A 27,428-nucleotide genomic window follows, 5' to 3' on the forward strand; every position below is an offset into this window, starting at 1 on the left:
TTAGCTGAACACTGTGAGCAGGACGCACTGCACTAATTGTAAATAGTCTAGCTGCCTGACTGTGGTACTAATAGGATCAAAAGAACACCAGCAATTTTCTGGACATGCCCGAAAATTAAAAAATTTTGGGAGGCGGTGGCCCCTTGGATCAGGAGGATGACGGTAAAACATATAGAATTTTCAGCATTTCACTTCCTATTCCATGGGATGCCAACGCCGAACAAAGTTTACAAAAAGAGTATCACCCCCCATTTGTTGAATGCGGCAAAGGCACTGGTGCCAAGGTACTGGAAAAATATTAGATGTCCAACAATGTTAGAATGGAAAAAAGAAGTAGATAAAATAATGGAGGCGGAAGAATGGGTATACAGGATCAAGGATAGACAGGAGGAATTTGATGAAATATGGAAAGCCTGGAAACAACAATCAACTGAGATAGTATAAACAGGAAGAAAGTAACCTGATAGAATAGGGCCGTTCTGACTAAAATGGGAGAAAAGGGATCTAAGATATTAGCGGAGGATGCCCGGGATGAGAATGATGAAGGGGGATTGAGGCAAGGCATGGACCTGCCCATATATTGGGGATTGGAGAGGAGTAAGGGGAGGGGAGAGGTTTGAGTTGGGGGGGGGGGTTTCCCCCGTTTTCTTGGTACTCCCTCCTTCTTGTTCCCTTTTTTTTTTTTTTTTTTTCTCCGGGCTAAGCCCGAGTTTGAGTATGATATCCACATGAGAAGATGGGGGTGAACACTTGTACACTTGTAATAGTTTTTTTTTGGTCACAAGGGGGGAAAGAGAATATTGTAATCGGAATAAGGGGGGGGGTAGAGGGAGGGGGGTGTATAATATATGGGGGTTGGGGAAAGAAAGGGTAAAGGGGAATGAAGAAATAAGATGATCACAAGGCACACTGGGAATGGGGGAAAGAAAAGGAAAATTTGAAATGTTGAAATAGTGTGAACACAAGGAAAGGAATGAAAACAGAATCACAGGGGTAACTAGAGAAGGATTGGGCTTTAAAGGCTATAAGCAATGGTAGTGGGGAGTGTAATTTTGGAATTTTGGTTGACACTGGAAAATTTGATGTGGGGTGTTGTGTTTTTTCCCTTATTTTTTTTTTTTCTTCCTTTTTTTTTTTTTTTTCTTTCTCTGTCCCACCTGTAGTATACTAGGTGATCTGGTAAAAGCGAAATATGTGAACACACGGATTTGGAATGTAGATAAATTAAGGAGGTGAATGTTTTGGTCAGAGGTGATGAGAGGGAGGGGGGAAGAGGGGGGGATTAAGGGGGAAATATATAAATATTTATTTATGTATACATCCAAGGGTTTTTTTTTTTATTTTTTTCTGGGGGGGGGGGGGGGAGGGAAATACCCAACAGACAAGCCTGCCTGTCAGTAAGAAGATAACAGGAACGGATCTAGCTGAACACTGTGAGCAGGACGCACCACACTAACTTGTAGGTTTAGCTGAACACTGTGAGCAGGACGCACCCCACTAACTTGTAGGTTTAGCAGAACACTGTGAGCAGGACGCACTGCACTAACTGTAAATAGTCTAGCTGCCTGACTGTGGTACTAATAGGATCAAAAGAACACCAGCAATTTTCTTCAGGTAGCTGTATTTACTGTAACAAGACAAGCCTGCCTGTCAGTAGGAAGATAACAGGAACGGATCTAGCTGAACACTGTGAGCAGGATGCACCCCACTAGCTTGTAGGTTTAGCTGAACACTGTGAGGTGGACGCACCCCACTAACTTGTAGGTTTAGCTGAACACTGTGAGCAGGACGCACCCCACTAACTTGTAGGTTTAGCTGAACACTGTGAGCAGGACGCACCCCACTAACTTGTAGGTTTAGCAGAACACTGTGAGCAGGACGCACTGCACTAACTGTAAATAGTCTAGCTGCCTGACTGTGGTACTAATAGGATCAAAAGAACACCAGCAATTTTCTTCAGGTAGCTGTAAATACTGTAACAAGACAAGCCTGCCTGTCAGTAAGAAGATAACAGGAACGGATCTAGCTGAACACTGTGAGCAGGACGCACTGCACTAACTGTAAATAGTCTAGCTGCCAGACTGTGGTACTAATAGGATCAAAAGAACACCAGTAATTTTCTTCAGGTAGCTGTAAATACTGTAACAAGACAAGCCTGCCTGTCAGTAAGAAGATAACAGGAACGGATCTAGCTGAACACTGTGAGCAGGACGCACTGCACTAACTGTAAATAGTCTAGCTGCCAGACTGTGGTACTAATAGGATCAAAAGAACACCAGCAATTTTCTTCAGGTAGCTGTAAATACTGTAACAAGACAAGCCTGCCTGTCAGTAGGAAGATAACAGGAACGGATCTAGCTGAACACTGTGAGCAGGACGCACTGCACTAACTGTAAATAGTCTAGCTACCTGACTGTGGTACTAATAGGATCAAAAGAACACCAGTAATTTTCTTCAGGTAGCTGTAAATACTGTAACAAGACAAGCCTGCTTGTCAGTAGGAAGATAACAGGAACGGATCTAGCTAAACTGAATACAGTGTATATATATATATATATATATATATATATGCAACACCTGGGATGCATATATATACACAATACACTGTAAGTGCAGCTAACTGACTGACTGTCCTGCCTAATCTAGCTAACTCAAATGAAATGACACTGTCTCTCTCTCTATCTCTCAGCACACCGGAACACACTGCACAGGGCCGCCGTGCAGGCGGCCTTATATAGTGTGGGGCGTGTACTAAATCCCCTGAGCCATAATTGGCCAAAGCCTCCTTGGCTTTGGCCAATTACAGCTCTCTGTTCAGGCGGCGCTGTGATTGGCCAAGCATGCGGGTCATAGTGCATGCTTGGCCAATCATCAGCCAGCAATGCACTGCGATGCCGCAGTGAATTATGGGCCGTGACGCGCCACACGAATTTGGCGCGAACGGCCCATATCGTTCGCAATTCGGCGAACGACCGAACAGCCGATGTTCGAGTCGATTATGGGTTCGACTCGAACACGAAGCTCATCCCTAGTCACCAGTACACTATTTGTAAATTGAAATCATATCCCCTCTCAAGCGTCTCTTCTCCAGAGAGAATAAGTTCAGTGCTCGCAACCTTTCCTCATAACTAAGATCCTCCAGACCCTTTATTAGCTTTGTTGCCCTTCTTTGTACTCGCTCCATTTCCAGTACATCCCTCCTGAGGACTGGTGCCCAGAACTGGACAGCATACTCCAGGTGCGGCCGGACCAGAGTCTTGTAGAGCGGGAGAATTAGATCCCCCTTTTAATGCATGCCAATATTCTGTTTGCTTTATTAGCAGCAGCTTGGCATTGCATGCCATTGCTGAGCCTATCATCTACTAGGACCCCCAGGTCCTTTTCCATCCTAGATTCCCCCAAAGTTTCCCCCCCAGTGTATAGATTGCATTCATATTTTTGCCACCCAAATGCATTATTTTACATTTTTCTACATTGAACCTCATTTGCCATGTAGTTGCCCACCCCATTAATTTGTTCAGGTCTTTTTGCAGGTTTCCACATCCTGCGGAGAAGTTATTGCCCTGCTTAGCTTAGTATCGTCTTCAAATACAGAGATTGAACTGTTGATCCCATCCTCCAGGTCGTTTATAAACAAATAAATAGGATTGGTCCCAGCACAGAACCCTGGGGAACCCCACTACCCACCCCTGACCATTCTGAGTACTCCCCATTTATCACCACCCTCTGAACTCGCCCTTGTAGCCAGTTTTCAATCCATGTACTCACCCTATGGTCCATGCCAATGGACCTTATTTTGTAGAAGGTTAATAGATTGGTTTGGCAAGAACGATTCTTCATGAATCCATGCTGATTACTGCTAATGATATCGTTCTTATTACTAAAATCTTGTATATAGTCCCTTATCATCCCCTCCAAGAGTTTACATACTATTGATGTTAGGCTAACTGGTCTGTAATTCCCAGGGATGTTTTTTGGGCCCTTTTTAAATATTGGTGCTACATTGGCTTTTTCTCGCCAGTTCAATAAACCTATTCTGGAATCAATTACTTTTTAATGCCTCCTACTCTTCTTGACTCAGTCCAAGAGATTACCATCAAACCTACCTTAATCTCTGACCATGCCCTGATCATGTTGTCCATTTCTCTCTCGCCTCACTCTGCTCAGCGTACACAATAGTGTCTCAATGAGAGCCTTCTCCAGAAGGACCATCTATCTCCCCAGCTATGAGCAGACGTAACCTCCTTTGCTATAAATGACACTCTTGAGATAAGACCTCTCTCTGCCTGGGAAGCCCATAAATCCTATCTTAGGGGCTCTCAAGTTAAATTAGGATCCACACAGAAGAAAGAGCATCTTATCTTGAAAACCTCTCCCCCCTGATTGCCCAATTTCAATCCCTGGACGCCCACCATAAAAAATTGTGAGCCCTCAGACTGGCGACCGAATTGCATGCCCTTCATAAAGGGGTTAACTCACTGCTTCTGTCTAAGGTTAAAGTGGAAGTTTAGGCAAAAACTAACTAAATCTAATCCAACTCTATGCCACATTTTAAAGCCTCGTACACATGATTGGATTTTCTGTGGACAAAGCGTAGGACTTTTGTTTGAAGGGCGTTGGCCGTGAACTTGTCTTGCATACAAACGGCACACAATTGTTGGCCAACAAACACGAAACTATGTGGTTTTTCAGCTCTTGAGCGCCACCCTTTGGGCACCTTCTGTTAATGTCATGTTTGGTGAGCATTGATTCTGAGCATGCCTGTTTGTACTTTGGACTTTTGTCCGCCGGACTTGTGTACACACGCTCGGAAAATCCGACAACAGACAATTGTTCACGGAAAATTTTAAAGCATGCCATCCAACATTTGTCCGCAGAAAATCCGACAACAATTGTCCGTTGGATTTTCCGACAACAGCCTGTCATCACACAATTCCTGTCCGAAAATCCGATCGTGTGTACGAGGCTTAAGACTAATCTATCTAGCCCTGTAAAGCAAAAATTGCTGTACTTACCTGTTCTGCAGCTGCTTTGGTCGGGATCCATGCTGAGCTGTCAGCGGTGGCTACAGTGTGTAGGCCCGTAGTAACTCTATGGGTGACATCACTTCCCAGGCATTTCCCAGCCGTTGTTGGTTCTCTCCTGCACACAGCATTCGCCGCTGGAGACAGGGCTAGATAGATTAGTCTTAGAATGTGGCATAGAGTAGGATTAGAGTTAGTTAGTTTTTGCCTAAACTGCCACTTTAAAGTTAAAATGCTTTACAGCAGACGCCTCTGATATGAATGCAGAAATAAATCTGGAAGACTGTTAGCGAGTTCTTTACGTGATCCCAAAGCACAGGATTTTTTCCCCCGAATAGGTATCCCCTCGGGTCAAAAACTGACCAAACCCTTAGATATTACTGATGGCTTTAGGGATTTTTATGCATCCCTTTAAAACCTCCTAGACTCCCTAGCCACTTACTCTCTGGAAGACAGGGGGTCCCTTATCCATCAATATCCCTATATTTGCCATTTAATTGGACAACTAAGAAACTTAAATATTTGAGCGTCTTCCTCACTCCGCCATTGACGTCCACATTCTGGGAAAATTTTCCCGATTTCTCTCTTCCCTCGGAGAGATCTTCGGAGGTGGCATCTCTACTCACATACCTGGTTCAGCAGGAACAATATACTAAGAATAAATATCCTCCCTCGCCTCCTTTATTTCTTTCAGACTCTCCCAACCTTCATTCCCCCAAACTTTTTGTGCCAGATCAAGAGGGAATTCTTGCAGTTTTTAATGGGCGAAGTGCCAACCAAGAATAAAATCGGACAACTTGATCTGACCAGACATTCAGGGGGCATCGGAGTTTCTGATCCTCATCCGTTAGCACCAGGCTACCCATCTCTGTAGAGTCCTTGACTGGTGCAAGCACACAAACTCAGGAAGCGGGCTGTTCAATAATCAGGTCTTCTCCCCAATCTCCTGCCTACAGGGCTCATGCCCAGCCAGTTTTAGAGACCACACAATTTTGGGTGCTATCCTCAGGGCCAGCCCTTAAAGCTATAGTTACCACTCCTGTTTCGTCAATGTACCCTGTTATAGGGAAACCTGAATTTTCCCTGGGGCTCCATGAAATGAGGTTTCATCCATTTATATCAGCAAATAAGTTTAGGGTTCAGAATTTTTGGGATACCAGAGGCTGGAAAATGGTGGCCGCTTGTCAATCATTCAATATGAGATTGACTCCACTCTGGCACTATGGCAAGCATACCATACACTTTAAGAAACAGAGAAGAAAACTAATGCGTAAAACCAAGGCGAGCCAAAGCAGCTAAAGAGGACTAAGAAGCTGCCACACATACGGCAGTGTTCCCACACAGAAAAACAATAAGGTAAATAGAGATATGTGGCGCTAACTCAAAGTGCATAAATGTGATAAAATAAATATAATCCAATTCTTCAAGTAAAGTGCATATGGGTAAAGAGCAAAATCACATAAATAAAGTGACTAAACATCCATTAAATTCATAAAAAGTGACATCGGATAAATAACAGTGAAATTCCTGAAATATTACGTCAAATAAATAAATTGACAATTCAAATGAAGGTGAATAAATCCAAAAATAGTCTAAAAGTGCATCAAGATGGATCACAAATTTAGAAAAAAATTGAGAAGAATCACATGAGATAAAAAAAGTTGCATGCAATAACAAAAATTGCATAAAGTGCAAAAAAGTGAAGAAACGCTAGTTTTTAGATAGATGAATAGAATAGAATAGAATAGGATAGAATAGGTGAAAAAAGTGCAAGTGCAAACGATGATAGGTAATAGATTCCTCTTAATAACCGTACTCATCACAGGTCTGGCAAATCTCTAATGGAAGGCCTCAAGTTCAGCAATGTTGTTTTGAATAAACCTGTTTTGAATACTACACAATGGGGATACTACTTTCTATTGCATGCCTCCACCCAACTTGCTGAACTTGAGGCCTTCCATTGGAGATTTGCCAGACCTGTGACGATTGGAGGAGACAGATCAATTGATGGAGTTTCATCCACTTCCTGATTGCAGGCTCGACTTGACCCTAGGGGTCTTTGATAGAGGTGAGAGGCTGAGGGAAACGTGTGGCGCACCACGGAGTACGGTTATTAAGAGAAATCTGTCATCTATCATCGTTTGCACTTGCACTTTTTTCATCTATTTTTTGCACAAACTGTTTTATGAAGACTCACTTTGTTCACGTTGGAACTGTATTACAATAATTGGATTGACTTGTGGCTATTTTTATAGCGTTTCTGCACTTTTTTGCACTTTATGCGATTTTTGTTATTGCATGCGACTTTTTTATCTCATGCAATTTTTCTCAATTTTTTCTAAATTTGTGATTTTTTTTCATCTTGATGCACTTTTAGACTATTTTTGGATTTATTCACCTTCATTTGAATTGTCTATTTATTTGACGTCATATTTCATGAATTTCACTGTTATTTATCCGATGTCACTTTTTATGAATTTAATGGATGTTTAGTCACTTTATTTATGTGATTTTGCTCTTTACGCATATGCATATTACTTGAAGAATTGGATTATATTTATTTTATCACATTTATGCACTTTGAGTTAGCGCCACATATCTCTATTTACCATACCATACACTTTGTCCTCTCATTACCCACATTTCAGAGTAGCTATTAAGACCCTACTTCTTTCAAACTTGCCTGTTCAGGACCAGCGCCGCTTCAACATAGCCTTTTTGTTGCTTTTGCTGCGCTTATTGCCCCCATGACTGAGGACCCTTTCTTCCTCAAGGACTGGGAAATAAACCTGGCTCAACATTTCTCCAGCGAACAATGCAAGTTTATTATCCATTTTATGCTTAGGCCTTATATCTGCTCTAGACTGCAGGAGTCTGGGTACAAGCTATTAACCCAATGGTACCAAGTTTCCATGAACTTATAGTACATCACATGTACCTATAGACCATTCCTGCTGGAGGTAATTGGACAACAAATACATTCCCTCAGTTCCCCTTCCTTCCAGTATCTCCATGCAATTACATTTTTTTTTTTAAATCAAAATCTTCTTTTTGTTAAAAACATTACATTGTGTGACATCAGAGACTGTGGTCTGGGTCTTGCCTGTTTCCCTTTTCTCCTCAAGCGTGTGTCATGTGGGAGGGGCTAGAAAGACTACTCATGCCACCACAGCCATTCATTGGTCTGGCTCTTGGTGTGTCCATGCAAAATGCGCCCATCTGAATGGGGGGGTTTAAGGGCAGGCTTCTGTGTGGTTGCACAAGCCTAAACTCAAACAGCGTGATGACAAAGGTCAACTGATTGATCAAATTCTGTCAAATGGGCAAGTTGGAAAACGTTTGTCGATCAGCACCTGCAGCTGCTGATCAGTATGTTCTGACAACAGCAGGTTTCACTGTCCTGGGGGGATTCCTCCATCCACCTTGTTTATGTGGATGGTGGAATCTTCTGGGTTTGGCTAAAAAATCTACCAGTCTATGACCAGCTTTAGGTTGGAGTTCAGCTTTAAATTTTAATGGATACCCATAATGTATAAATAACCCCTATATGTAAATCACAACAAGAGTTGATTCCAGTTAAGTACTATTTTTAGGCAGCTTTTTATTGAAAAAAATGTTTGTTATTTCAATAGATTTTATTTCTGTCTTGCAGAAATTTTTAAATCTCCTGAGCACTAACAAATACTGGATTGGACTGAGCAGGGCAAAAAATGACTCAGGTTGGGTTGGAACCGATGGAACATTCTACTCAGAAACAATGTAAGTCCCACACCTAAAATGTAAAGGTCAGCTTCACCTAAAACCGATGATTCCTTTTATTTCATAAAGACCCCAGTAAAAAAATGGTTTGTAGTAGTTTGGAGTGCCAAGTCTTTGCTTAGCCCATCCAGTGCATTACTAAGTGAGTAGTGGATCAAGATGCAAAGGGGGTTATTTACGAAAGGCAAATCCACTTTGCACTACAAGTGCACTTGGAAGTGCAGTCGCTCTAAATCTAAGGGGTAGATCTGAAATGAGTGGAAGCTCTGCTGATTTTATCATTCAATCATGTGCAAGCTAAAATGCTGTTTTTTATTTTCCTTGCATGTCCCCCTCAGATCTACAGCGACTTTACTTCCAAGTGCACTTGCAGTGCAAAGTGGATTTTCCTTTAGTAAATAACCCCCAAAGTCATTATTATTAGACCTACTGGTCCCAGTCTGGCACTCATGGGGAACTCATCATCTCCTCTGCTAAGGAGGCTTTGTATGCCAAAGCACTACTATTAACCACTTCCATTCCGAGCCAATTCTGACATTCCTCTCCTACATGTAAAAAACATCATGTTTTTTGCTAGAAAATGACTTAGAACCTTAAACATTTATATATTTTAAGCAGAGGACCTAGAGAATAAAATGGTGGGCGTTGCATATTTTTCTGTCAAATGGTATTTGCTTAGCGTTTTTTCAAACCCAATTTTTTGGAAAAATACACTTTAATGAATTTTAATGCAAGAAAACACAATATAATATCCAATTTTTAATAAAATATAAAAGATGATGTTACTCCAAGTGCATAGATGCCAAACATGTCACGCTTTAGAATTGCATACGCCTGTGGAACGGCACCAAACTATGGTACGTAAAAATCTCTATAGGCGATGCTTTAATAGTCTTTACAGGTTACAGTTTAGAGTGACACAGGAGTTCTAACACTTTAATTATTGCTTTTGCTGATGTCCGCAGTGATACCTCACATGTGTGGTGCAACCACCGTTTACATATACGTGCGGGACTTACATATGTGTCTGCCTTTACACACAAGCATGGTCGGACGGGGGTGCTTTTTTCATTTTATTATGTATTTTATTTGATTTTTTTTACACTGTAACTTAATTTTTTTAAATAATTTTTATTTTTATTACAAGGAATGTAAACATCTCTTGTGATAAACAATAAAGTATGACTGGTCCTCTTTTTGGAGAGACCTGGGGTCTATTATACCTCATAGCTCTCCTTTGGCCTCCAAAGCATCAGATCACACCAGGATCGGTGTGATCTGATGCTTGTTGAAGTCGGTAATAGCTGTGATGAAAACCAAATTGCTTCCGGTTTCTGATGTCACACAGTGGGACACCACCAGACATATCCTTACCAAGCTCCCCAATTGCACAGGAGAGTCAGTTAAAAAGCCCCTTCCACTTCCTGTCAAAGTAATCCAGTGACTCTTTAGATGTTTGGATTAGTTTTACAAGAGGCAGAATTGCCGGCTTAAGAAAATATCTTGATCATCGCTGCAGTTGCAGAGATATTTTTTTTTTTCCAAATTGTTATTTATTGTAAATAAAAGTCATAGTACACAATAGTGATACAGAATGATAACATACAAGGATTATTATAATGCAGTAGTATAGAGTGCTACATACAGTAATCACCCTTATTGTATTATCTGCTCTGAATAACTTTGCAACTTAGGTACTGAAGTACGGTTTAACAGTAAGTAATGATAAACAAGTAATGAACAGTCAAACACTGGTATCTATATCTTGAATTAATATAATGAGTACAGCGTGTTAACTGGGGTCTTTTTAGGGTTTTGTGTGTTTAATAATGTAACCTAATGTAATGGTGTGTTCTATTGTGTTTGTCTGGCTTCTTGTTTTTGAATCAGTAATCTTTCTATTGCTGTAGTAAAAGTTCAGGGATCTCCAGGTGTTATATCTATAATTGAGACTGTGTGTAGGATCATTTAGTCGTAAGCTAAATTGACTTTTGTTTGTTTGGGCTCGGTGTGTTATCTGTGAGTAGAGTTCTGTTGATGATGGTGTGTTGCCTCTAAATAGGTTAATGTGTGGTAGGATTGCGGTCACCGGACCACTAGCAATCCTTTAAGAGGTTGGTCAGAAAGGCATAAAAATGATTTAGAGTGGAATACGGAAATTGTGGGCTTGGGACGAGTAGATACAATGAGAAGGTATATAGTGGGCAGGCGGGAGTGGACGTGTCATCTTTAGCATCGTGTAGCAACCCTATGGATGGGAAAGGAGAGTAAAGAAGGGTAGGGTAGAGGGAATAGTGAGGGTACGGGAATTAGAAGAATAGGATAGATTTTGATGTTTCCTCCTCCGACTAGGCTCGGAAAGACAGTGTGAGCCTTTAAGACATTAGATCAGCGTATTCGTCTGTTGTTTGGAAATGATGCCAGCACGACCAGGTATTCCTGAATTTGTAGGGTGTATCTTTGGCTTGGTGGATCAGTTCCTCCATTTCTGCTACTCTAGTTATTCGTTTGAGCCAATCAGCTATAGTAGGGGGTTTGGATAACTTCCAGAGCGTCGGTATGCACATTTTTGCCGTGTTTATCAGGTGTAGAGCAAGAGAGCGATGGTATTCCTTTTATGGGATGGAGGAGTGGTGTAGCAGCATTTGGGCTGGCGTGAATTCAATTTGATAGGTGGTTATGTTAGAGGTGATGCGATGGACCTCTTTCCAGAAAGGTTGAATGGATGGACAGGACCACCATATGTGGAGAAGGGAACCTTCTCCCTCTGAGCATCTCCAACAAGTGGAGGGGACATTGGGGGAAATTTTGTGAAGTTTAAGTGGGGTCTTGTACCACTTAGAGAATACTTTGAAGCCATTTTCTTGCGTCGACACGTTAATAGATCCCTTGTGGATATAGGTGTATATGTTTTCCCATTCTTCTTCTGATAGGTTTAATGCTAATTCGCTTTCCCAACTGCGAGTGGCTATGTTAGATTTAGGATTGTGGTCAGAGAAAAGGAGAGCGTATATCTCTGAGATCACATGTCGTTGTGGTTCCGTCTGGGTACACAATATTTCAAAAGGTGTGAGTTGTCTGGAATAGTTAGAGCTCTTGTGAGGGTGGTTAATAAAGTGACGTATTTGAAAGTATGTCCATAACGGGAAGGGACGTCCAGATGTATGCTTGGCTAGATTAGGAATGGTTCGAAAGGTTCTTCCGGAGAAGAAATGTCCTGCACGCGGATCAGTGTGGGGCCAACAGTCCGCAAGGAATGTAGCCGATAGACCCGCTGGGAAATCTGGGTTGTTTCGGAGTGGTGTCATTGGGCCTGGTGTGGAGGAGACGTGATGTTTACGGCACGCTATTTTAAAGGAATTGAGAGTGGTGGAGATCAGGGGATGTTGGTTGCAGGCCAGAGGTATCTTTGTCTGGGAAATCCAAGGTAATTGTCGGATAGGGATTGATTGGGGAGAATTCATTTTCAATTTGTGTCCAGGCTTTTGTGTGGGTGTGGACATTCCAGTCGACTATTCTTGATAGTTGGCAGGCCCAATGATATTTAGTAATGTCTGGGAGGGCTATGCCTCCTTTCAATTTGGGTAATGTTAACCTATCAAAGCTGAGTCTAGGGCGATCCTTGCCCCATATGAAGTTGCTGCATGCCTTGCGGTACGAGGCAAAGAAGGCTTGTGGTAATTTTATGGGGACTGTTTGCAGGACATATAATATTCTCGGTAGAATGTTCATTTTAATTACCGATGCCCTCCCAAACCAAGAAAACATTCCTGATGACCAGGACTTTAGGTCTTTTTGAATATGTTGGAGGATCGGTAAGTAATTTTTGGAATAGAGGTCAGATAGGTGAGCCGGTAAGTGGATCCCGAGATATGTAATTGCATCTCGGTTCCATCTGAAGGAGTAGTTAGATTGACAGGTTGTAAGGGTCTCTTTTTGTAAAGAAATGTTTAGGGCTTCCGATTTTGCAAAGTTAATCTGTAGGTTGGTTAGTGAATTAAAAGTGGCAAAGTCCTTAAGTACGTTGGGTAATATAATGTGTGGGTCTGTCAGGAATAAGAGGATGTCGTCTGCGAAGGCAGACAGCTTGTATGTATTATTGGAGACGGACACTCCTTTGATGTCTGGATTAGACCTTAGTCGCTGGAGGAGTGGTTCTAGCGTGAGGACAAATATTAAGGGTGAAAGTGGACATCCCTGGCGAGTCCCGTTTGATATGGAGAAGGCATTCGACAGGTGGCCATTGACCCGCACCTGTGCTGTTGGGGCAGCGTACAGTGCCATTATAAATTGTAGCATGCGGTCTCGTATTCCAATTGTTTTAAGTACTTCCGACATGTAATCCCATGCCAACCTGTCGAATGCCTTCTCCGCATCCAAAGATAGAAAAAACCCTTGTTGTTGGGTAGAAGTTAACCATTTATGAATGTTGATTGCCTTGATCGTGTTGTCTCTCGCCTCTCTACCAGGTATAAAGCCTACCTGGTCTAATGAGATGAGTTTGGGCAGTAGGGGCAAGAGACGGTTAGCCAAGATCTTGGCATAGATTTTCAGGTCCACGTTTAGCAAAGAGATTGGGCGGTAATTAGCAACAATAGATGTATCTTTGTTAGGCTTAGGTATTACCGTTATGTGTGCTGTTAGTAGGTCTCGAGGTGGGGGGTTGTCAGAAGATAGTGAGTTGAACGCAGTCAGGAAGTGTGGTCTGAGAGTGTCTATGAACCTTTTATAGTATCCTGTTGTCAAACCGTCTGGACCGGGGCTTTTGCCCAGTTTCAGATGTTTGAGTACAATGTCCAATTCTGCTGATGAAATAGGCTGTTCTAGGTCGGTCGCTGCTTCAGTAGATAGGGGTTCGGGGCTGTATTGCGTGAGGAAGTCTCTGATGGATTTTGTTCTATGAGTATTGTCCTTCTGTGGGTTATTGGGGTGAATATTGTATAACTGCGTATAGTAGTGTACAAACTGGTCTGCTATTTGATTATTAGATACTATTTTTTGTCCTTTAGCATCCGTTATGGAGTGGATTGTTGTGGATGCTCTTTTGGCTCGGAGCGCTCTAGCTAAGATTTTACCCGACTTATTGCCATATTCGTAGAATACTTTTTGGGAGAGTATGTAGTTTCGTTTAGTTTGTTTGTTTAGAGCCTCTAGTAGGTCAGTCCTGGCTTGGAGTAGTTCTGGAAGGGATGTTAGTGCTTGGGAATTTTTATGAGCACTTTCCAGTGCTTGAATACGGGAGGTTAATTCAGTAATGTGTGCCTGTCTTTCTTTCCTTTTTTTCGCTGAAATTGCTATTAGTTCTCCCCGGATGGTGCTTTTGTGGGCCTCCCATTGTATCATGGGTGAAACGTCAGGGGAGTTATTTTCCTGGAAGTAAAGCGAGAGGCGTTTATGTACGTCAGTCGTTACGGCAGCATCTGTGAGGAGCGAAGGGTCCAGGCGCCAAATTCGGGATCTGGGATGGGCGTCAGTGAATTTAAGGGTCATGGATATAGGGTGGTGATCCGAAAGAAACATGGGGTCAATGGTGGCTGTGATTAACATCGGTAGGTCCCTTTGAGATAGAAATAGGTAGTCGAGTCTAGAGTATCGGTTATGGGGAGCCGAGTAGAATGTGAAATCCTTCTCATTCGGGTGAAGTGTGTGCCAGGAGTCATGTAATGACAGCTCCTTTAGTTGTGTTTTAATGGCTCTTAACGCGCTATATGGCATGGTTGAGGTCCCTGCAGAGGTATCGTGTAGGGGATTTAGAGGGACGTTGAAATCTCCTCCTAGGACAAGAAGGCCTTCTTGGAACGAGGAGAGTTTTTGTAAAGTGGATTTGAAGAAAGGGACCTGTTTCGTGTTGGGCGCGTATATATTGGCTAGGGTAATGCGTTTTCCATTTAGCGTGCCTTTCACAAAAAGGTAGCGTGCTTCCTCATCTACGCAGGTGTCTATGATTTGAAATGGGCAGTTTTTTGCGAACAGAATAGAGACTCCTTTGGTTTTTGTAGAATGATTAGTAGCGTGAGTGGCGGTTGGGAATCGGTAGTTGGAAAGTTTTGGGATGAAGCCTGTTCTGAAGTGGGTCTCCTGAAGAAAGACAATGTCTGCATTATTTCTTTGTAAAGATAGTAGTAATTGAGAGCGTTTTTCTGGTAGGTTAAGTCCCCGTACATTTAGGGATGTTATTTTGATTGTTTTGTGTTTAGTGCGTGGCAATTGTGGCATATTGTAGGTGTGGTTCAGGTCTTGCAGTGTTGGCAAACAGAGAGAGGTGGTTGGTGTATCGCTGTGTTTGTCTGTCGGAGGAGGAAAGAAGAAGTAAGGAAGTGGAGACTAGATTATATAGGATTTGTGTCCCGTGTAGAGAGGTTACAATATCGGGTAGGGGTGTAGGGCGAGGAGAGGGGTTGGGGGAGAAAGTTGTGTATGTGTATCACTCTTAGTCAGGGGATGACTGTGGACAAAGGTACGGAAATGTGCCCGTGTGTATGGGCTATCTTTTCCGGTGAATAGCGAGAGCCTGCTCGCTAGTTCGCGGGGAGTATAAACCTGTTGTCAGGTATACCCGGAGTGGGTCAGTGGCGCGAGGACAGGTCAGATGTATGTGTATCTATCAAGGTTTGTGAAGTGGAACGCCACTGAGTGGGGGAGTAGCTGAAGTTGGTGGTAAGAGGTGAGGTTCGAATAGGAGGTGCTGTCTGCTAGACAGAGAGGGAAGTGTTATGAGCAAGATGAGGAGGTCAACGAGGTTATCAGACTAGTGTTGAGGTGTAGTCTGGAAGCCTCGGGGTGAGGTGATCGGTTTATATGTTGCAGGTTAGAGAGTGGGTGATGTTGAAATAGTGTGAGGTAATGTATGTATGGGGTGGAGGATTCAGTTTGGATTTGGAGTGAATTCTGTGTGACCCGTCAGTGAACTTGTGCGGTGTAGGAGTCATTTCGGGGCCTCCTATAGGCCTCTTTATAACCCAACAGTAAGATTGCAGACCTTTTAGAGCGTTTAACAATAAGATGTAATAGAAAGTCTTAAATAACTCTTAACAACATCTAGGGACTAATGGGCTATGCGAAACATAACTAAACAAATTGGTAACTTATGAAAGATTTGCGCTTGTTGTTGTCCTACCAAATAGGGCTTGATATAGGTATTCCTCTTAATCATGAGGTAGGTGAGTAAGGGTCCTGTGTCCTGTCCTGTGGTGGATCAAAAAGCGGTTAGGGTATCTGAGGCTGAGTAGGCCTATTTTCCCTTCGGTTATTGGGGAAGAAGGCACTAGAGCGAGAACTTTGATGTGGGAGGGTGGGTGAGCCACCTACTAAGCACATCAGGCTCTTCAAGGGAGTTGTTCCTCGCAACTTGAGCAGTCAGGGGGCAGCTGGGGTATCTATCCGCTAACCGGTCATTTTGGCATTAGCTGGCTAGGGATGAGCTTCGAGTTCGAGTCGAACTCATGTTCGACTCGAACATTGGCTGTTCGCAAGTTCACCGAACAGCGAACAATTTGGGGTGTTCGCGGCAAATTCGAATGCCGCGGAACACCCTTTAAAAGTCTATGGGAGAAATCAAAAGTGCTAATTTTAAAGGCTAATATGCAAGTTATTGTCATAAAAAGTGTTTGGGGACCTGGGTCCTGCCCCAGGGGACATGGATCAATGCAAAAAAAAGTTTTAAAAACGGCCGTTTTTTCAGGAGCAGTGATTTTAATAATACTTAAAGTCAATCAATAAAAGTGTAATATCCCTTTAAATTTCGTACCTGGGGGGTGTCTATAGTATGCCTGTAAAGGGGCGCATGTTTCCTGTGTTTAGAACAGTCTGACGGCAAAATGACATTTTGAAGGAAAAAACTCATTTAAAACTACCCGCGGCTATTGCATTGCCGACAATACACAAGTTCATTGATAAAAACGGCATGGGAATTCCCCAAAGGGGAACCCCGAACCAAAATTAAAAAAAAAAAATGACGTGGGGGTCCCCCTAAATTCCATACCAGGCCCTTCAGGTCTGGTATGGATATTAAGGGGAACCCCGGCCAAAATTAAAAAAAAAAAATGACGTGGGGTTCCCCCTAAATTCCATACCAGACCCTTCAGGTCTGGTATGGATTTTAAGGGGAACCCCGCGCCAAAAAAAAAAAAAAAAACGGCGTGGGGTCCCCCCAAAAATCCATACCAGACCCTTATCCGAGCACGCAACCTGGCAGGCCGCAGGAAAAGAGGGGGGGACAAGAGTGCGGCCCCCCCTCCCTCCTGAACCGTACCAGGCCACATGCCCTCAACATTGGGAGGGTGCTTTGGGGTAGCCCCCCAAAACACCTTGTCCCCATGTTGATGAGGACAAGGGCCTCATCCCCACAACCCTGGCCGGTGGTTGTGGGGGTCTGCGGGCGGGGGGCTTATCGGAATCTGGAAGCCCCCTTTAACAAGGTGACCCCCAGATCCCGGCCCCCCCTGTGTGAAATGGTAAGGGGGTACATAAGTACCCCTACCATTTCACGAAAAAAGTGTCAAAAATGTTAAAAATGACAAGAGACAGTTTTTGACAATTCCTTTATTTAAATGCTTCTTCTTTCTTCTATCTTCCTTCATCTTCTGGTTCTTCTGGCTCTTCTGGTTCTTCTGGTTCTTCCTCCGGCGTTCTCGTCCAGCATCTCCTCCGCGGCGTCTTCTGTCTTCTTCTCCTCGGGCCGCTCCGCACCCATGGCATGGGGGGGAGGCTCCCGCTCTTCTCTTCTTCTTTTCTTCTTTTCTTCTTTTCTTCTCTTCTTCTCTTCTTCTTCATTTTCTTCTCCGGGCCGCTCCGCAATCCATGCTGGCATGGAGGGAGGCTCCCGCTGTGTGACGGCGCTCCTCGTCTGACAGTTCTTAAATAACGGGGGGGGGGCCACCCGGTGACCCCGCCCCCCTCTGACGCACGGTGACTTGACGGGACTTCCCTGTGGCATTCCCCGTGACGTCACAGGGAAGTCCCGTCAAGTCACCGTGCGTCAGAGGGGGGCGGGGTCACCGGGTGGCCCCGCCCCCCCGTTATTTAAGAACTGTCAGACGAGGAGCGCCGTCACACAGCGGGAGCCTCCCTCCATGCCAGCATGGATTGCGGAGCGGCCCGGAGAAGAAAATGAAGAAGAAGAGAAGAAGAGAAGAAAAGAAGAAAAGAAGAAGAGAAGAAGAGCGGGAGCCTCCCCCCCATGCCATGGGTGCGGAGCGGCCCGAGGAGAAGAAGACAGAAGACGCCGCGGAGGAGATGCTGGACGAGAACGCCGGAGGAAGAACCAGAAGAACCAGAAGAGCCAGAAGAACCAGAAGATGAAGAAAGATAGAAGAAAGAAGAAGCATTTAAATAAAGGAATTGTCAAAAACTGTCTCTTGTCTTGCCGCACTCTCGTCCCCCCCTCTTTTCCTGCGGCCTGCCAGGTTGCGTGCTCGGATAAGGGTCTGGTATGGATTTTTGGGGGGACCCCACGCCGTTTTTTTTTTTTTTTTTTGGCGCGGGGTTCCCCTTAAAATCCATACCAGACCTGAAGGGTCTGGTATGGAATTTAGGGGGAACCCCACGTCATTTTTTTTTTTTTTATTTTGGCCGGGGTTCCCCTTAATATCCATACCAGACCTGAAGGGCCTGGTATGGAATTTAGGGGGACCCCCACGTCATTTTTTTTTTTTAATTTTGGTTCGGGGTTCCCCTTTGGGGAATTCCCATGCCGTTTTTATCAATGAACTTCTATGTGTATTGTCGGCAATGCAATAGCCGCGGGTAGTTTTAAATGAGTTTTTTCCTTCAAAATGTCATTTTGCTGTCAGACTGTTCTAAACACAGGAAACATGCGCCCCTTTACAGGCACACTATAGACACCCCCCAGGTACGAAATTTAAAGGGATATTACACTTTTATTGTTTGACTTTAAGCATTATTAAAATCACTGCTCCTGAAAAAACGGCCGTTTTTAAAACTTTTTTTTGCATTGATCCATGTCCCCTGGGGCAGGACCCAGGTCCCCAAACACTTTTTATGACAATAACTTGCATATAAGCCTTGAAAATTAGCACTTTTGATTATTCATGTTCGTGTCCCATAGACTTTAACGGTGTTCGCATGTTCGAACAAACTTTTTTCCTGTTCGCATGTTCTGGTGCGAACCGAACAGGGGGGTGTTCGGCTCATCCCTATAGCTGGCATATGGGAATGCAGTATGTGGCATGGATCTGTGTCGGTGACTTCATGTTGTAACATCTACCTACCATTTCAATCTATACCAGCAGTGTGTGTGCATAGACTATCTTTTTAAAGCGAGAGAGGCTGTTGGGGGGCCGCTCTGTCAAAATAAATAAAAATTTTTCCCCTCCCATCCTTTTGCAGGGGGAATAGAAAGAGGGGAGCTCGATTCTACTGGGGTGCGCTCTGTGTAGTGGAATTGGTCTGCACATCAGCCACCCATATAGAGTATTAACATGGGGTGGCGTACCCCAGTATAATTGGGAGCTTTCTAAATGAAGTTAGAAACATAGGAGGAGATTTATTGCTATCGTAAGGGTGTAGTCCCAGTTGCGTGTAAATGGCGCAGCGGAGGATATGGGTGTTGTGTACCCCACATAGCAGCCCCCGTCGTGCGGAGATATAGGTGTATTGCGGTAGTCACATATCTGTAGATTAGGGTATACTTTAAATTTGAGCTTGAAGCTAGTAACCCCTATGTCCAATCCATAAGCATGCATTGAGCCATACAATATCACAGACGGTGGTGGTGATGACGACCCGCAGGGGCCAAACCTCCCTGACTATGGACCAGGGGGTGGCTGTGTATGATTAGGGGTTGGGATGGATACCTCGTTTAGGTGTGTAGACACTCATGTCAAGAGATTTTTGCGTGAGGACAGCTAATGACATCCGGTCATTACATGCAATATCAGAAATGTGTGTGTCTGTCTACAGGCACTGTTACATCCTGAATCGGGGTTTTGAGGTATTGTGTAAGGAAGCCATGTATTCCTGCGGATCTCCATCTCCACCACCACCCACCATGCAGTGCTTGATCATTAGAAAAAAAAAAAAAATTGACTGGAAAAAAGAGTACCGTTAAATAAAAACTTACATTAGTGACCCCTTCCTTCACCCTTGAGGAGGGGTGGGTAGGGGGTAAGAATAAGGAAGGATACGTGTTAAGCACATAGGATTCTATGGCGAGTGGCCCGTGAAGTGTAAGGGGATATGTCTGTTATTTTTTAGTGTTCAGTAGCTCCTGTGGAAAGAACATCAATGAAGTGTGTTGATCTCCTGTGTATGGTATCAGTTCATCGGTCTGTATCCTGCTCCATGTGGAAGGGCTTACTTTCAAGGACTTGTGGCTCTTCATGCCGTGCAGTAGGCAGAGGTGAGATCCGAGTACGAAGGGAGGCCATGTTAACAGTCTGTGGGATGAGCGAGCGAGTTCAGTAGCCAGGAGGACCTTTGAAGAGAGTAGGTGAAACAGGTAGGATTGCGGGGAAACTGAGAGTTAGGTCAGACGGGTAATGCAGAAGCATTGCCGTTCAGCGGTCTCGTCGCGCTCTTCTGGATTGTGGGGTTTTCGATGGGCTGGAGCCCTGGTTTGATCCTGGCGCTGGATGATGCGGTCGGGATTCAGACGGGGAGCGTTGTCTCCTGTAGCGGTGCGTTTGGGTTTCCATGGGTTCGCTGTTAGGAGGGGTGTTTCTTGAGGCTGGAGGACGGAATTCCGCGTACCACTTGGGCACTTCTGTGAAGGGTATGTCAAGGGTTTCGCAAAAATACCTCAGGTCTTCAGGCACTCTGAGGAGTGCGGAGCGGCCTTGTGACAAAGCTGACAGGCAGAAGGGGAACTTCCATCTGTATGGAATCCCCTTGGTGCGCAGGACTGCCAGAAGGGGGCGCAATTCTCTTCGGCGTTGCAGTGTTATGGTAGAGAGGTCTTGGAATAGGCGAATGTCCGCCCCATCATGTGATATCTGAGAAGTAGTGCGGGCCTTTCTTAGAATCTCCTCTTTCAGCTGGTAATCAATAATATTGCAAATCACATCCCTAGGTGGGTCCGATTCTCTGCCCCGTGGACGCAGGGCGCGGTGAATTCATTCCATCCCTATAGGAGTTGTGGGGGGTTTTTCCAATAGGTTGTTGAATAAACAGGTCACTTCTATGTGCAGCCGGTCCGCCTCGATCGTTTCTGGTAGGCCGCGTACACGGAGATTGTGGCGCCTGCCGCGGTTGTCCAAATCTTCGATGTGGCGGTTGAGGTCTCTGAGCTGCAGGGTGTGGGTGTCTAAGACCTGACAGGTACGGCGCAACACAGTTGAGTGGGTTGTGGTAGTCTTTTCCACATCTTGAACCCTGCCTGCAATCGATTGTATATCGATCCTGAGGTCTGTAATTGCGGCTGTTAGTGCCGCCGTGAGGGTGTTTTTGATGTCAGCTGCCACTGAATGGAGATCGTGCAGGCTGGGATGTGAGTGCGGTGTGAGGATTACCGCGCCATTGTCTGGGTAGGGGTCGGTTCCTGCCGTCAGGCCTGAAGACTGAGGGGGGCCTCGTGTGGGCGCCATGTTGCCGGATTGTGACCGGAACATTTCGGGGATATTTTGGCAGATCCTGCCTGTTAAATCTCGGGGAGATCTGGAGCGGGATGCAGAAGAGCTGCGGGAAGAAGTCCCCATGATTCTCAAGTGAGAAGGCAAGTGATATACCTCCGTTGTAGGCAGATTATCCTCTCTGTCAGCAGGAGCGGAGAATTCAAGCTGCCATCTTCTCCCGAGGTCAGGCCACGCCCCCCGGATTCCCAACGTATTCAGTTGCAGAGATATTACCCTTCCCACCCTAGAACATTGAGGTACGTCCTATGGATGGGAGGTGGTTAAGATTTTTCAGAGATCATACAATCAAGACTGCAGGTTTATTATCCAGAATTTGATGTTGTCATGAGCATATATTAGATCTGCATTATCAGAGTTAGATCTATATTTTTTGTTAGAAATCTGAGCTCTGTAAACAGACTTCTTTTGGCAAAGCAGATATGGATGCACTGGTAAATGTGTAAAAAAGGGAACACAGCTCCATCTGCTGGTTTCATGTGAGCATTTAAATAATTTATATGCAATATGTCATATTCACCTGACAGAAAAGAAATATTTTTTAAATTGTATTTTTTAGTCCTGACCATAAAAGACATAAAAAGAAAATATATGCAAAACCACTATATGATTTGTGATTATTATGTAATAAAAAACATACATTATAATATTAACAGCAAACTTTTTACATAATGTTATATTTTGTTCTTTTTTTTTTTTCCAGATCTTATATTACTAGATTAGCAGACCCCGGTGAATCAGAGCATGTTTACCTGAATGGTGAAGGTTTTAAAAGTGGAAGTGGAAGATATCCAAAGAAATGGATTTGCAGCAAGAGATTAATTTCCAAAAATGAACATTCGGCCGTGAGAACAAACGATGGCTCCATCATGTAATGACTGATAAATCGTTCACTGGACATAAATGAATACATTTTTTGTTTGTTTTTTTACATATACCCAGTGCAAACAGTTCAGGGGGGAAACACATTAACCTTTCAATTTATCGTTCGTTCGGCAGAAAATTTCCAAACTTGTCCTTAGTTTTTTCGGCTCAAAAACGTCCCAACGATTATCGATTTTGTTCCCATTAAATGGCCAAAAAACGTACGAACTGCCGATTTTTTTGTATAGTGTATGGCCAGCATTAGTCCTTCTCTCTGGTACACACATGCGTTGGTTTACTAAAACTGTATGGTGCAAAATCTGGTGCAGCTCTACATAGAAATCAATCAGCTTCCAGGTTTTGTTGCCAAAGCCTAACTGAACTATCTGAAGTTATTTTATATATTTTTTTATTATAGGTGCTTATATAGTACCATCAATTTACACAGCACTTTACATATTGCACATTTACATCACTCCCCACCATTAAGAAGCTTACAATCTAAGGTCCCTAACTCACATTCATTCACATACTATGATCAATTAACCTGCCAGCACTTCTTTGGGGTGTGGGTGGAAACCCACAAAGGCAGAACATGCAAACCCCAGACAGGTAGCGCCGTGGTTGGTATTCAAACTGACGACCACTGTGCTGCCTGTAAGTTAGGAGCTGATTGTCTACCATGCACTGCTGCACCAGATTCTCAGTGCTCCAGTTTTAGTAAAATCTCCTCCTTAGTTAATTCTAAGTTACATAATCAAAGCATCTCAACTGAAAACCCCAGCTCCTCAATGATGTTCTTTTTACCTTTTTTTTGTGAAAGAATAGTCACATATGGTATAGCTAGTAGCAGTCAGTCAGATTCTGCTGGATTGTTCTGTAATGTTTAAGATGTTTTGTAGCTTCTCCAAGCCACTTCTTCTGTTACTAAGATTGATAAAACATACCACAGAATTTATAACCATTGTTGTATACAGTGCCTTGAAAAAGTATTCATACCCCTTGACATGTTCTACATTTTGTCATGTTACAACCAAAGACGTAAATGTATTTTATTGGGATTTTATGTGATAGACCAACACAAAGCGGCGCATAATTGTGAAGTGGAAGGAAAATGATAAATGGTTTTAAAATTTTTTTTAAAATAAATATTTGAAAAGTGTGGCGCGCATTTGTATGGCGCCCCCCTGAGTCAATACTTTGTAGAACCGCCTTTCTCTGCAATTACAGCTGCAAGTCTTTTTGGGGATGTCTCTACCAGCTTTGCACATCTAGACAGTGACATTTCCACCAATTCTTATTTGCAAAATATCTCAAGCTCTGTCAGATTGGATGGAGAGCGTGTGTGATCAGCAATTTTTAAGTCTTGCCACAGATTCTCAATTGGATTTAGGTCTGGACTTTGACTGGGCCATTCTCATGCCCCGTACACACGGTCGGACATTGATCGGACATTCCGACAACAAAATCCATGGATTTTTTCCGACGGATGTTGGCTCAAACTTGTTTTGCATACACACGGCCGCACAAAGTTGTCGTTTTTTCAGAACACGAAGAACGCGTTGACGTACACCATGTACGACAAGGCTATAAAAGGGCAGTTCAGTACCAAGCGTGGCACCCTTTGGGCTCCTTTTGCTAATCTCGTGTTAGTTGTATCTGGTCTTCAGTGTGTGCAGTGAGTTACCATTGACTTTGTCATTGTGTTCTTGTTCATTCGTTACTGATTTTCAGGTCGCTCTTCACAGGCCTTGCTGTTCTTCAGTGCGTTCTGTTACTTCGTTCTGACCATTTTCTAGCCGACCATTTTCTAGCCATGTTGCGTGTACGTACTCATCGTAGAGTTCGTGCTGTGCGAGGGCTTGGTGTTGGGGTCCTTACTTTGACACAAGCCCAGTCCATGAACAGGGTGGGGAGGAGTTCATGGACCAAGAATTGGTTGCTCCAGCGTGACCAGTTCTGTCATATGCCTTTGCTCTGTGAGATCCGTGAAAATAATCCTACCGATTTAAGGAATTTTCTCCGGATGATGGACCCCGTATTTCACCGTTTGTTGGCTTTGCTGACCCCTTATATCTGCGGAGGGGCAATTGAAGGGAAACACGTCCACATCGTCCCACCACCCAACTTGGGGTCATACTATTACAACTACAAGGGGTTCAATAGTATTGGGATGTTGACGGTGGTGTCGGCTACTTACGAGTTCCTGTATGTAGCCGTGGGGAAGAATGGCCGGATGTCAGATAGTGGAGTCATCACCCACACAGAGTTCTACAGGCATCTCCAGAATAGCAGCTTGGACTTGCCACCTCCAGAAGACAATGCGGAAGGACTCCCATTCGTCTTCATTGTGGATGAAGCATTTGCGCTGGGGGACCATCTTATGCGGCCATTCCCTATGAGGACCCTCACCCCGGACCAGAGGGTTTTTAATTTCTGGCTGGCCAGAGCAAAAAGAGTGGTGGAGAACACGTTTGGAATAATGGCCAGCCGGTTCCGCCTATTTCTTACACCGATATGGCGGAACATAAACTCAATCACATCATCCTGGCTTGCTGTGTTCTCCACAACTTTTTAAGGAGAAATTCTTGGAACTATTCTGGCTCAGTTGGACCTGAGGCCGGAATTCATAATGAACCAACCCTGACGGTGCTTCAAGCTGGCCATCCTAGATTGCCCCCCCCCAGAGTGCCCGCAAGGTCCGTCTAAGATACATGGGATACTTTGCAGTTAGGGGGGCCATCGATATGCCAGACAATGTCTGAGACATTTTTTAAATAAAAAAAATTCTAAACTGAACAAATATTTGCTTTGATTTACTGCTTGTCTTTCTTTTAGCTGACCATGACTGAAATTTGGGGAGTCCTGAAAATGGCATGATTGTGTAAAATAATAAAGCACTGTTGGGTGTTATTTACTAAAGGAAAATCCACTTTGCACTACAAGTGCACTTGAGACTGCACTGAAACTGCACTTGTAGTGCAAAGTGGATTTCCCTTTAGGAAATAACCCCCATTGTCACTGAAAACAATAACTTTACACTCCAAAAAATGCTTTGCAGCATTGAAAGAAGAAGCCACACATTGTTGATTCTCAATCTTTTTAATAAAAGTACAATCACATGTGCATTTAGAAAAGGTTTTTAAAACAAACCGACATGTTTGTTGTATATCATTTTTTTGGGTCACATTAAAAGTAGAAATTGCCTTTTAAGGTAAAACAGGCATGTTTAAAACCAAAAAGAAATACACAACTCTGGAACTTACAAAGTTCAACTTTTGTAGAAATTGAAGACAATATCAGACATGAGTATTTATAAACGGTGTTTGATATTGCGTTCAGCAGATGGGGTGAAGTCACCCCTGGAAAAGCCAAATTTTGAAGATGCACACAAATTGCCGAATGTCAACATGTGCTAACTGCCATCATGGGGGATCAATGGACGTGTTTTCCTCTCAGCTACTTTATTATTGAGGAAGGGGTTGCACCCCCCAAAACGCCTACATTGATCTCCTGTGATGGCAGATAGCACATGTTGACACACTGTGTGCATATTCAAAATTTATAGTATCCACTGGAGCACCTGTTTGGGGCCCCTTAATAAAAAGGGTGTTCTTTTGTCCCACACTAGTGATCCAGCGTCCAAATGTGTAAACAGTAAGGATGAGCCGAACACCCCCGGTTCGGTTCGCACCAAAACTTGCAAACAGACCAAAACTTTGCATGAACGTTAGAACACCGTTGAAGTCTCTGGGACTCGAACGTTCAAAATCAAAAGTGCTAATTTTTAAGGCTAATTTGCATTGTATTGTCCTAAAAAGGGTTTGGGGACCCGGGTCCTGCCCCAGGGGCATGTATCAATGCAAAAAAAAGTTTTAAAAAAGGCAGTTTTTTCAGGAGCAGTGATTTTAATAATGCTTAAAGTCAAACAATAAAAGTGTAATATTCCTTTAAATTTCGTACCTGGGGGATGTCTATAGTATACCTGTAAAGGGGCGCATGTTTCCCGTGTTTAGAACAGTCTGACAGCAAAATGACATTTTAAAGGAAAAAAGTCATTTAAAACTACTCGCGGCTATTAATGAATTGCCCGTCCGACAATACACATTAAGTTTCATTGATAAAAACGCAGACCCCCAAAACCACCGGCCAAGGGTTGTGGGGATGAGGCCCTTGTCCTCATCAACATGGGGACAAGGTGCTTTAGGGGGGACCCCAAAGCACCCTCCCAATGTTGAGGGCATGTGGCCTGGTACGGTTCAGGAAGGGAGGGCGCTCTATCATCCCCCCTCTTTTCCTGCAGCCTGCCAGGTTGCGTGCTCAGATAAGGGTCTGGTATGGATTTTTGGGGGGACCCCAGGCCAATTTCTTTTCTAATTTTGGCGCGGGGTTCCCCTTAAAATACATACCAGACCTGAAGGGTCTGGTATGAATTTTGAGGGGGACCCCTATGTCATTTTTTAAAAAATTTTGGCGCGGGGTTCCCCTTAATATCCATACCAGACCTGAAGGGCCTGGTATGGAATTTAGGGGGACCCCCACGCCAGTTTTTTTTTTAATTTTGGTTCGGGGTTCCCCTGTGGGGAAATCCCATGCAGTTTTTATCAATGAACTTTTATGTGTGTTGTCGGACCGGCAATTCATTAATAGCCGTGAGTAGTTTTAAATGACTTTTTTCCTTTGAAATGTCATTTTGCTGTCAGACTGTTCTAAACATGGGAAACATGCGCCCCTTTACAGAAATACTATAGACACCCCCCAGGTACGAAATTTAAAGGAATATTACACTTTTATTGTTTGACTTTAAGCATTATTAAAATCACTGCTCCAGAAAAAACGTCCCTTTTTAAAACTTTTTTTTGCATTGATACATGTCCCCTGGGGCAGGACCTACGTCCCCAAACACTTTTTATGACAATACCATGAATATAATCATTTAAAATTAGCACATTTGATTTCTCCCATATGCTTTTAAAGGGTGTTCTACGGCTTTCGAATTTGCCGCGAACACCCCAAATTGTTCGCTGTTCGTCGAACAGGCGAACAGCCGATGTTCGAGTCGAACATGAGTTCGACTCGAACTCTAAGCTCATCCCTAGTAAACAGCTGCTGAGTGTCCTCTCCTTACACAGAATCTAGTTTGCATTTCATTCTAGTTACAAACCCATCTAGACAACAAACTTATTTTAAGAGA

General features: G+C 43.7%; 1 protein-coding gene across 2 annotated transcripts in view; it reads left to right on the forward strand.

Moving 5' to 3' along the window:
* LOC141105616 (C-type lectin domain family 2 member E-like) overlaps positions 1 to 27,428 on the forward strand; it is a 181,411-nt gene that overhangs the window by 129,180 nt on the left and 24,803 nt on the right. Inside the window, exons 5-6 of one of the 2 annotated variants that reach the window (XM_073595568.1) lie at positions 8,677 to 8,783; positions 22,074 to 22,241. The exons of the other annotated variant lie outside the window; for it this stretch is intronic. Coding sequence (XP_073451669.1) covers positions 8,677 to 8,783; positions 22,074 to 22,241 — 275 coding nt within the window. The remainder of the gene's footprint in view (positions 1 to 8,676; positions 8,784 to 22,073; positions 22,242 to 27,428) is intronic. 2 annotated transcript variants of the gene reach the window in all.

Source organism: Aquarana catesbeiana, linkage group LG08, assembly GCF_042186555.1.
Source record: "Aquarana catesbeiana isolate 2022-GZ linkage group LG08, ASM4218655v1, whole genome shotgun sequence".
In the NCBI taxonomy this organism is placed as follows: domain Eukaryota; kingdom Metazoa; phylum Chordata; class Amphibia; order Anura; family Ranidae; genus Aquarana; species Aquarana catesbeiana.